Here is a 12,156-nt window from a genome sequence, read left to right on the forward strand (position 1 = left end):
TAACTCAAGACAAAACCTCAACTAATTTAAATGGGAGTTTGCCTAAGGAATGCACAAGTTGGGAAAGTAGGGAGCAGAGGAGGTGAGAAATAAGGCAGTAACACAGATTTGTTTTTTATTTTGCATGTAATATTTAGTCTCAACTCCACTTCAGCTACATTTTTGGTGCTTAAGGTTGAAAATATCTGTATATTACTGCAGTGAAAAACACTTTGTAAAGTCATAGTAATTTCTTAAGCAGAAGTGTTATAAAGCAATTGCCATGCAGCAAATCTGTTGGTTTTTTTTACTGTTTTAAAACATTGCTTAGTGACGAGTCCCTACAGAGTTTTCAGGCTGTACAGGGACGCTGTTACTTTCAAGATGTGCAAAGATGGACTTTGCTTTTACCCACAAAAAATTCTATTTCCTGCATGTAGCTTCCTTACACTTGCTTTCCATGATGTACTATGCACACAACAGATACCTCCACCCCTTATCTTTCTCCCAGGTTGTGCGAGGAGAGCTATGTCTTGGGGAGGCATGTGGTGCAGGTTTTGAAGTTGACCTTAGGACACTACAGGGCACCCCTCTCCTTGAATGTGGCTCTCTCTGTCTAACTCGTAACCACTCCCAATTGCACCCCATTTGGCATATTCCTGCTTTCCCTTTATGAAGTCATCATTGAATCCATATTATACACTAGACCTTCCTTTAATAACCAGCATTTTGAATTGTTTTACCAACAAACCAACCAAATGTGGTCAAAGATACCAGTCTTTATGAAAACCAATATAAAAAGAACAGTTTGGAGTTTCTGACCATGGTATCTTGTAGCTATGGACATAAAAAATGTTAGAAAAACGTTCAGGAGGTGAGATCATTTCATTTTTGAGCCCTCATCTCTCCCAAATTCCATGTCAAATTTGCCTCAGACTTTTGAGAAAATTTGTACCCTATTTAAGATAATTTTGTAATGAAAATTCAGGCAGATAGTCATTTTAGTGAAGTGAGAGGAGTTTAAAAAAGGATTATAAAGGAAGGCCAGCAACAACCTGAGCTATGTATCTTGCGTCTTCAAAACAGATAACCTGGAGTTGATGGAGTTTATTGTGTTTAAAAAAAAAAAAACAAAAAAAAAACCCACACCCCAAACATTGTTTTGTTACTTGAAAATAAAACACAGGGGGGAGGGATAGCTCAGTGGTTTGAGCATTGGCCTACTAAACCCAGAGTTATGAGCTCAGTCCTTGAGGGGGCCATTTAAGGATCTGGGGCAAAAATCTGTCAGGGACGGTACTTGGTCCTGCTATGAAGGCAGGGGACTGGACTCAATGACCTTTCAAGGTCCCTTCCAGTTCTATGAGATAGGTATATCTCCATATAATGATGGATAAAATGCATAAAGCCATACCATTGAAGGTCATGTTGGAAAGAGAGACAGTGTGTGGCTAGGACACACCTGAGTCCTGTTCTCCACTCTTCCATTTACTTGCACTATGAACATAGGCAAGTCATGTCATCCCTGTGCCTCTGTTTCCAGTAGTGCCCTTCATCCGACTTGTCTGTTTAGCTTGTAAGCTCTTTGGAGCAGGCTCTGTCTTACTGTATGCATATACAATGTATAGCATAATGGGGCCTTGATCTTTGTTGGGGCTTCTAGGTATTACCACCGTACCAGTAGTAAATATTTGATTACTTGCATATTTATATGTATGCATATTTAGTAGCAAATTAAAGTTACAAATGAGTATATTTGTGAAATGTATATTTAACTCTTTCGTCACTTAGGTTCCTGTGGCTAGAGCCAGCATTCTCTGGCTTATTGGGGAATATTGTGAACGAGTTCCAAAGATTGCACCTGATGTTTTGAGAAAGATGGCTAAGAGCTTCACTAATGAAGATGACCTTGTGAAGCTGCAGATCTTAAATTTGGGAGCAAAACTGTATTTAACCAACTCAAAACAGGTAAGAGTAAGACTATATAAATAAGCGATCCTTTCCTGCCACAGTAGAGTATATTTTGTGCATTCTGCATGGATTAGCACTAATTTCTTACATATAGATCTAAAACAAAGAAGCTTTACATGTGGAAATTTACTACCGCATCACTGACTGGACCCAAAACTAGTAGCACACAGAACAGGAGGTCCGTGTACTTGTTGCCTTAGCGCTAGGGTTGAGTGAAATTTAGCAATTCCATTTGTAGGGAATTTGACAAACCCTCCTTGATTTTCAGTTGTTTGGGTTAATGCTTTTTGAATGTAAAACTCCAAAGCAAAATGCGTTGCTAATTTTCACATGCTTTTGTGACCATATTTTGCCTCCCACCAGATGTCCTAAACTCCCTCTTACCTTTTTCTCAGGTCAGACCTGCTGGGATAACACAGTGAATTGCAGGGGGACTATGAGCCTAAGCTCCAGTAGAGGCAGAGAGTCTCAGGGCTCTGCCTATAGAGAGGTGATGACTGGAGGCATGGCACCTCAGGGGACATCCCTTTAGTAGACCACAGAAGGGTCAGAGATGCAGTTACCTCAAAACTGTCACAATAACCACTTCCCTTTTCTTACCATGTCATTTCATATTAAAAAAAAAAAAAGTTTATCTAGCCCTTAGATCATAGAGATAATTGGGAAAACTTGAACTAAATGTAAATGGATACACTTATGCCTGCCTGAATCTGCAGATAGGCTGAAAAAATAACAGAGAGGTATGAACTGCCCCATTCATCTAGATGAAGGCCCTGTGAATTGTCATTTTATGGCCATGGAATATAGCATTTTTTCACAAAGCTACAAAATGGAGCGTGTTTGTCATGACGAAGTGGGTATTCACCCGCGAAAGCTCATGCTTCAAAACATCTGTTAGTCTATAAGGTGCCACAGGATTCTTTGCTGCTTTTACAGATCCAGACTAACACGGTATTTGTCATGAAAGTTGCCCAATTTTCTATAGCCAGTTGCCTGAAGTTTTTCTCTATCTCCCTGTCCTGCTGGACCTGCGTGCCTCTTGCTCTCCAGCTTTTCACTCAACAGGAAGTTAATTGGATTGCAGAGAGCCAAACAGCAGGGCGGTCTTGATCCTATTCCCTTACTCCCCTTTTCTGGGGCTCCGCCACTTCCAATCTGAGTTTTTTCTCTAGTGGACTCAAAGTAGAACGTGCATCCGATTGTTTGCCAACTATCAACATGTTTCAAAAAGAGTTGTCACAGTAGTTATCAAAGGATTCTGCTGCATGCATATGGCCATTGAGAGGAAGGAGCATTGATCCATTTGGAGATCCACCATCTATCCTTAAGAAAGAAACTAATTAAAGTCTTCAAGTAAAAGGTTATGGGCTTACAAAATGAGAAGACTTTTTTATCCATGGCAGTGCTGTAAACATAAAAGTTCTGCAAGCATCATACTTAGGAGTCCCAAGGTGGTCCTGGTAGGGAAAAGTTTAAGAGCCCAAACTTATTTTAAAAAGTGGAAGATATATAGTTTTGGTAATATCTTCCCCCCCCCCCCCAAAATAGCTTATGAGATCTTCAGATTTTGTTCTTTGGAAAATCCTACTATATTTTGAAGTCAGACCTTTTGCAGTTCTCATAGCATAACAACATAAATACTTGACCAGATTTTCTGAAAATAAAATGACCCTTTGTTTACTGTACCATAATAATATACTCTGGCTTTAACAAAATTTCTGTCTACATTGCATTTTTCAACAATATTTATTTTCATTAGTTTTAAAAACAGTGAATAAAAGTTACATGCTAATTTTTTACCTTAGGTATGGTGGTTATAGTAATAGGTTCAAGAATCTGAAATGTTTTTACTCTTATAGAGAGGCATTGTAATTTTAAATAAGGACAGTCTTGAATACACTAAAGACTATTCTGTTTCAATTGGGCTATCGCACCATCTTTTTTTTACATTAACTGGTGGGGAGACACCAGATTTTGCTTCCTCTTTTGGATAATCCTGCATGTGTCCGGAGCTATCAAGTAGGGGAAGAGCACAATTGCAAACAGAGTCAGTCTCTGATAGATCCTCATAAATTGTCTCTGTATCAGAGGCTGACTGATCAGATTTGTATACAGTTGTGACATAGGAGTTGGATTGCCTCTCAATTCACCCAAACAAAAAGCTACTAGTATTCTGCTCACAGAATCTAGAGGAGGGACCTCTAACAAAGGACACTTTCTGTGTCCACTGGGGAAGGATGCTTATGTATGTCTTTCGACCAGTGCTGCTCATAACAAAACTCCTGGAGAGACTGAGGTTTGATTAATAGTTCCAAATGAAAAGTTCTCATTTTTGTTGCAGATAACCAAAGCAAATTTCATTGGCTGAATAGCTTCAGAAGTTGGTCACATAGCTCCATGTGGAGCCCTTGCACTGGCATTATGGCTAATAACATAAGAGAGCTCTATCTCCAAACAGGTAGCTAAAGGCCTTCTGGCCTATGAGAAGCCAGGCAAACAGTCCTATGTGGGCTTCTTTTATTATCCTGCATAAAAGAATGCTTGACAATCTTCTTCACCTGCCTATGTCTAACTTAGACTCACTACATCTCTGGGTGATAAGACCACTATTTTAGCCTGTTATGAATTAGTTGAAGCCAGATCAGTGTGTAGTTTTGTTTTGTTGGTGAGGTGGGCGGGGGGGAATCAGGATAATGGGGGGCTTTTAACATGTTTTGACAATTCATTAAAAAGCCCTCAGTGTAATGGGATACTAATGAGGTACTGACAAAACTAATGTAAGCCTCTTTTGTGCCATTCATTATGTGAGAGTTCAGGATTCTTATATGGAAGATAATTTTCCTGATTGCAGTGGTTTCAGTTCAAAGCAAATAAGCTTTATGCTTTAGTGATCAAAACACTTTTATACCAGATTTTACAAATATAAATTGGTGCTATGAACTTATCTGAAGTTTTTTCCAAGGTGGCATTAAAAGTTCCATCTTAAGGAGCCTATTGTCCTGCCAATGTTCTTCTCGTGTCTGCATGTGAGTCATTTCTCCACCCACTCAATGTTAAAATGTCCTTGTGATTCTCTTTGTAGTATTCTGAAGCCCTTAGAAAGTCTACCCATTTTTTGTTGAGAAATACTTAAGATTCCAGGGTTTTTTTAAAAGTTTTTTTCAGTACTGCCCTTCTTTGCCTTGCCATGGCCCCATGAATTATCTCAGACTGTTTGTAGTAACAGCCATCCTTCACTAGGAAGAGTTTCATGCTTTCTCAAAATAGAGAGAATCCCAAGATGGTTTTAGAGTGCTCTTGAGAATCTGCGATAAATCCCAACAGTGGTAAAAACTGAGTCTCTTCTAAAAGCCCAGGTTGTTGTCCACTAAACGTGCTCCCTTCTTTCATCACTGGGATTTATCACTGATTCTTAAGAGTGCTCTGGATCCTAGATATTTTAAGAGTTCACTTTGGTAGTCAGGAAAAATCATATGTACTCGTCTCAAAAGAATCCTCCACATAAAGTTTTCTCTGAAACAGATGCCCTCTCAGCCCCATCCTTCCAGCAGGAAAGTCATTCAGCTGCTTTGCTTTATTACTTATTTCAAATTAATGCTCTCAACTGCACAGTAGCTCCTTCCTTGCCTGTCTTCTCAAAACTGGACTTAGATACTTCTCAATTTCAGAGAATTTCAGGAAATGTTTGTGGAATCAACCTTCTCAAAAGGGAACGCCATATCTGCTGTCAACTGGAACAATTAATCTCTTCAGATGTAGAACCAATGTAAAGCAGATGTTGGTGCAAAACAAATGGTCAAACAGCAACAAACACTTCCTCATTTCTTGCTTCAGACTTACAGAATCTGCTCATAGTCTATTCCGTTAACCTTCAACCCTCATAGAAGGAACTGACCAAGAGATTAGCCTGAAATGGCAGAAAATTTCTCTTTGAGCGTTCCCAATATATATAAAACTCAGCATCGCAGCAGACTCCCTCAGCTGTTCCAGTATGTGTCATGAAGAAAGCAGCTTCCAATGCACAAATATATCACTAGACTTGAAGGATATGATTTCTTTTTCAACTGAGAATCTATCCGTCATTTAGTGGCTACTAATGTATCAGAGATTGTTTCTGTATTTTCTTGTGTGGCTTCCCCTAAAAGCAACCATTTGGTATACCCAACAATGTTACATTTTGTTATGAATGGCACCCCAACATTCTTGATATAATGGACATGTCCAATTAATATGCATGAAATTTCCTCTTTCCCAAAATTTTTTAGGAATCTCCCTGGATCTTCTTCCTTCCTGAGCCATTGGGAGAACAAGATTGTCTGCATTGCCCTTAACATGCTTGTAACACTTGCAGTTCTCCATTGAGATGACTAATCTCATGCTTCAGGGCTTCAGCTGGTCACTTGCAGGGATCAGGAAGGATTCCTCCTGACTGCACAATTGACCATACACACTGTTTTTTGCTTTCCTCTGGAGAAGGGATAACAGGCAGGGTGAAACCAGTGCTCCAATGTGGTACAGAGAATCCTCTTTTTTTAGATGCCTGGCTTGTGTGTCTTGCTTACATGCTTGGAGTCAAACTGGTCACCTGATTTGGGGTTAGGAAGGAACTTTCCCTAAAGTCAGATTAGCAGATATTTTTGCCTTCCTCAGACGCGTGGAGTAAAGATCATCTGCTGGGATGATCCAGCTGTATTACACCTAATCAGTTCACTGCCATTGCAAGGCCTCAGGCATTAGTCAAATCTTGGTCTCTTCTCTGCCAGTGGCACATAATTGAGGACTGAAATGCTTTAGACTAACTAAAGTAATTGAGCTCAGTATATGGGTATTTGGGTAAAATGTGATGGCCTGTGACATACAGGTCGTCAGACTAGATCGGGGTGGCCAAACTTATTGATCCTCCAAGCCACATGACAATCTTCAGAAGTTCAAGAGCTGGGGCATGGTTGCTGGGGCTCGGGGCTTCTGCCCTGCGGGAGGCACCTGCTGGGGCTCAGGGCTTCAGCCCTCTTATGCTGAAGCCGCTAGCCCCTGGCAGGTGTGCCCCACGGGGCAGAAGCTCTGAGACCCCCCTCCCTGCTGGGCAGAAGCCCCTACTCCACCACCCTGCTGCAAGGCAGTGGTCCTGAGCTCTCCCCCAACCAAGTCTGGTGGGTGGAGAATGGTGGGGCGAGCTCCATGAGACTCACTTAAACTGTAAAAGAGCCGAATACAGCTCACAAGCCACAGTTTGGTCAGCCCTGGACTAGATGATCTAATTGTCCCTTCTGGCCTTAAACTCTATGAAATCTATGAAACAAATATCCTCACCCAAACTTGGGAGGGGGTATATTTCTTTTTAACTGTACTGCTGTGATATGCTATTGGAAAAAATCTGATATTTTATCTTCTCATAATACAAATTAAATTTGCTGGACCTCTTTATCCTATTCCTCCTGTGATAGACCCAGGCCAGTTGGGTACAGCAGAATTGCAGAAGGCAGATATACTGGCCACTGGATTAACAGTTTTCTGTTTCCTGACTGACCAGAGCAGGGGCTGCTCCAGGCTAATGAGAACTCCTGACTCTAATTAACCTGCAAAGAGTCAGGTGAGGCCATTAAGCTAATGTGACCACCTGACTCTAATTAAGGCCCCGCTGATACTATAAAAAGGGCTCACTCCAGTCAGGCAGAAGAGAGCCAGGGGAGAGGAAGTGTGGCTGAAGGGCTGGTTAATGAAGACACCCTCAAACCATCGGTAAGGGAGCTCTAAGGTAAGGGTGAAGAAGGGAGAAGCAGAAGAGCTGTGGGGAAGTGGCCCAGGGAAACGTAGCAACTCTGGCAGTGAAAGGTTGGCTGCCAACAGCTACCACCATTAGGGTCCCTGGGCCAGAACCCGGAGTAGAGGGCGGCCCGGGTTCCCCCCAACCCACCACTACAGGAACATCTCCTGGGAGGGGAAGTGAGGTCCCTGTCAGGACAGGAGGCTAAACTGTTCTGAAATAAGCCCCCAGGGACAACAGAGACTGTGGGAGTTCTCTCACCAACCTCTTTGCTGGCCTATGATGAAAAGGGCTCAGTAGACTGTAACCCTGGCCCTAGAGAGAGAGGCTATGTGGAGGGTCACAGTCAGCCACTGAGGCTAGCATAAACCGCCTAGAAGCGCAGGACCCATGGGGGCAAGGTCAGAGCTCTGCCACACTCCAGAATAACTCAAATCCTTTTAATTTCTCATATAACTATTCCCTTTGTTGGGAAAGTTGTTGTCAAAAACTGATATGTATACATTAGTTGTAATTTTTTTGTTTTTGTTAATCCAGAAGCCATTATTTTTATTATTTACCTCCACATATATTCTAGAAAGTTTGGTTGCCTTGTCACAGGACAAGAAAAATTAGTCTTTCCATGCAAATTTCCATATTGAATGCTGCATATGATACTCTGAGCAAGTTACTGCTCTTGAAGGAAACTTGAAGACATAAAGCATTCTTCCGTGGGGCTATAGGAATCCAAATTTGCTGTGTCTATATGATGACTGCAGGACATAAGTTAATTGTAGATTTGGGGATTTTGTAATCTTTTTTTTTTTATGGAAAGATTCTGCTTGTAAGCAAAACTAAACCTTAGAGGACCAAATTTGTTCACCAATGCTGGTGCAGGGAGGTATAAATCAAGGTCTCCATGCCAGCAAGGACCTATGTGCCCCAGTGGCAATTTACAATTAAAGGCTGTAATCTTCTCCACTCTGTTCTGTTGGAGTTTTTGGCAGGTTGAGAGGGGGTTAGTTTTAATTTACAGCCAGGGAGCCCTGATAGCAAATGTTGCAGAAGGGATAACCTGATTTAGTTTAACCCTTGGCACCGAGAACCCCCTTTCCAAGAGAGTGCATTTAATTTGGACTGTACAGCATAAACACTGCATGAGTCCAGATGATTGTTTTCTGTCTGATATAAGGTTACAATTATATTACTTTTTGTAGATCATAATAAAAACATTTATTTTATAACATGCACATTTTATAAAATAAAGAGCACTGTCCCTTTTCTAGAGTTCATACGGTACCATGAAAGGATAAGCCTTTTGATAGAATCTCCATTAGGTGCCTGATAAAAGTGGAGAGGGGAAAGGAGGAAGAGCCCACTGAAAAGAGAAAACACTGAGAAGTATACCTTTCATCATTAGAAATTGTAATTTTTTCAAATCTTTTGTTGACATGATAGCGCATCTTCTAATATATTTACATACCCCACAATGTTCTAGAGGAAAAATAAAGTTCTCTGTGATTTTATTACTCTTTCACTTTTAGACCAATTAATCAAAATCATTCAGAAAAAAATATCTGCATCTATGGAAAGTCATATAACCCTATTTTCACTATAACAGTGGAAATTGTTAAAGTGAATGTTTCTAGTAAATTTTACTTTACTTTGACATTTTTAGACACACATTGGCATCAATTTCGATCCCACGCTTTAAAACTCGAGTTATTGTTTTAATACAGCACAAAAATAAAGCTAAATGCATGGCAAAAAATAAAATATGCAAGGAGCTTTTATTTTTCAATATACAAAATTCCCTTTGACAAATTTAGGATTTTTTCTTTAAATCCCTTCATTATTCATCAATTTTGATTGGTGCACAATTTTGATTTATTTATTTGTCAGATCAAATTATTTTTAGCAATTTTTCTTTTAATGGTTTGGAAATGTATTTATAGAAGTGGTTTGCAGCTCTGTGTACAGTATTATTCTCTTTACACTGTGTTCTGCAAATCTAAGTTTTTTGCAGCAGAATGTTCATATGTTTCCTGTGTTTCCTTGTTTTATTAAAATTAAACTGAATTATTAAAATTACTCAATTCCTGTTAATATTCTCAGACATTGAATTAGGAAATCATATTATGCTGTAAAAAGCTGTGATAATATAAGTTGCTCCCTTACATAAATAAATAAATGTCCAGTATTACTGAAGGCTTTAAGCTGCAAGAAAAAAATGGAAGAAGTCTTTTATCCTGGTTTTTAGAGGGCATCAGCAGCTTGCTTTTATGAAAAAGTAACAGCTAAATGCACTGCAAATAATTTGCAGTAATCCAGTTCAGTGATTCATGTGTCTGCTTTAATGGGTCATAATTCAGGGTAAAGTAACTGAGTGCAGTCAGAGTGCAGACACTGCTTATGCCAGGGACAGTATCTCTTCATAAAACACACCTCAGCAGAAGCAGTTTGCCAGCCCCCTAATACCCTCTGATGTTTTGATGTCCTGCATATTTTTCCGATTAAGTTTTGAGTGCCATGTTTTTAGTTGTATTTCCACATTCATTATCCTCACGTAGACCCTTCAGCGGGTTTGCCATATATGATTATTTTTTTAATGATGCCTTTCTTTCCACTTCAGCAGTTTAATAATCTAGCACATGGCTGCTTCTCAGTACTCAGCATTCACCTCCCCAGTACAGAAGAGGACATGTGGTTTGGCTTCAAAATTCCATTTGCAGCATTAGAAATGCATATTCCCTATGGAACAACATTTGTTTGACATAACCATTCATTTTTATTACCTCTTTAAATATGTTTATCCAGAGTTATCAATAATCATAAATAACTTGTATTCTCTTCTTGTCCTGTTTTTTTCCACAGACAAAATTGCTTACCCAGTACATATTAAATCTCGGCAAGTATGATCAAAGCTACGACATCAGAGACCGTACAAGATTTATTAGGCAGCTTATTGTTCCGAATGAGAAGAGTGGAGCTTTAAGCAAATATGCCAAAAAAATATTTCTGGCACAGAAACCTGCCCCATTGCTTGAGTCTCCTTTTAAAGGTATGACTGCCAAAATCATCTGCAGAATGTTTATAGCCTAAAGCAATGTGGCAGCATATTCTATTTCTAATATGCCTAAAATTGTGTCACTTAGCAAATACAAATGAGAACAGTATGCACTTTGCTTAATCACTTGCTTTTCAACAAGCAAGGTTTAAAGTCATAACAACATCTTGGTTTGTATGTTGCCTACATATATTTACCTGATAATCCTGAACATGCATATTGATTTCTGTTAATGTTGGTTTTAAATTTGGTTTGAATAATAGAAAGTATATATCTCAAGTAAGAGTAAACTTCTCTTTTATTTAGACAGATGTCTTTGCCGCTCAGCAAGATTGTCCACATTAATAGAGGGATATTAGTGTAACTATTGTTAATACATTAGTCATATGAAATTTAATAAAAATGTAATCTATTCAGATTATTGTTCAGATGTGGCTATTTCCCTGATACTTGTTTTCCCTAGGTATTTTAAAAAATCAAAACTACTATATAGTATTCTCTCCTATTAAAACGTTATCTTCCCAATTAAAAATATAATCTTATTGTGCTGCTTCTTTGCCATTTTAATTTGTATATAGTTATTTAATTCTGGGTTTAAAGCTTTAAAAGCAACTTCATTTTGGAAAAAAAAACCACTATTAAAATTCTGGATGTGTTTGTGCCAAGACATGTATATGGATTGTTTAGCTGTGCTGTCATTCTTAATATTCACAGTAAAGTAATTTTTAGAGAAGCTACATTTCAGAGCAACACCTCTAAACACACTGACTGATTAGCTTTTTTATTGACCATTATGGGGGAGATTATTGTAATCTATGGACTGAAATCAGTTTTTTGACCTATGAAGAGCTTCCTAGTTTATATTTATTCCATGACATTTGAGGTAATATGCCAATTACCTTTAGCCATGATTAAGATTGCTCTTTGTGATATAGAGCTCATGTTGTGTGTATATTTTCCCCCTCCCCCCCCCTTTTTTTTTTTAATAGATAGGGATCGTTTCCAGCTTGGCACCTTATCTCATACTCTGAACACCAAAGCCACTGGGTACCTGGAGTTATCTAATTGGCCAGAGGTGGCGCCTGACCCATCAGTGCGAAATGTTGAAGTAATTGAGTTGGTACGCTGACATTAAGAGTAACTTTGTTTAACGTATTTGTAGACATTTAAGATAAAATAGTCTTGTTATATAAAAGATTTTCTTTCCTTCAGAATGGTTTTAAATTATTCTTTTGGTTTGTGTAAACTGTAAATTGAATCCACTCATCTTATGTAGCCAACATCTGAAACTGGAGATTTCCAGGTTTTAAATATTTATTCTACATGTAATATTCCTTTTCATGGGGGAAAAAATTAGATGTTCCCCCACTGTGATGCAGTGTGTGTTTCCTCCATG

The 12,156-nt window shown here is 39.1% G+C and overlaps 1 protein-coding gene across 1 annotated transcript in view; it reads left to right on the plus strand.

Moving 5' to 3' along the window:
- The window catches only part of AP3B1 (adaptor related protein complex 3 subunit beta 1), a 271,189-nt gene that overhangs the window by 148,717 nt on the left and 110,316 nt on the right, over positions 1-12,156 (plus strand). The window contains exons 15-17 of the mRNA XM_045021277.1: positions 1,771-1,947; positions 10,568-10,754; positions 11,750-11,880. Coding sequence (XP_044877212.1) covers positions 1,771-1,947; positions 10,568-10,754; positions 11,750-11,880 — 495 coding nt within the window. The remainder of the gene's footprint in view (positions 1-1,770; positions 1,948-10,567; positions 10,755-11,749; positions 11,881-12,156) is intronic.

Source organism: Mauremys mutica, chromosome 6 (assembly GCF_020497125.1).
Source record: "Mauremys mutica isolate MM-2020 ecotype Southern chromosome 6, ASM2049712v1, whole genome shotgun sequence".
Classification (NCBI taxonomy): Eukaryota; Metazoa; Chordata; order Testudines; family Geoemydidae; genus Mauremys; species Mauremys mutica.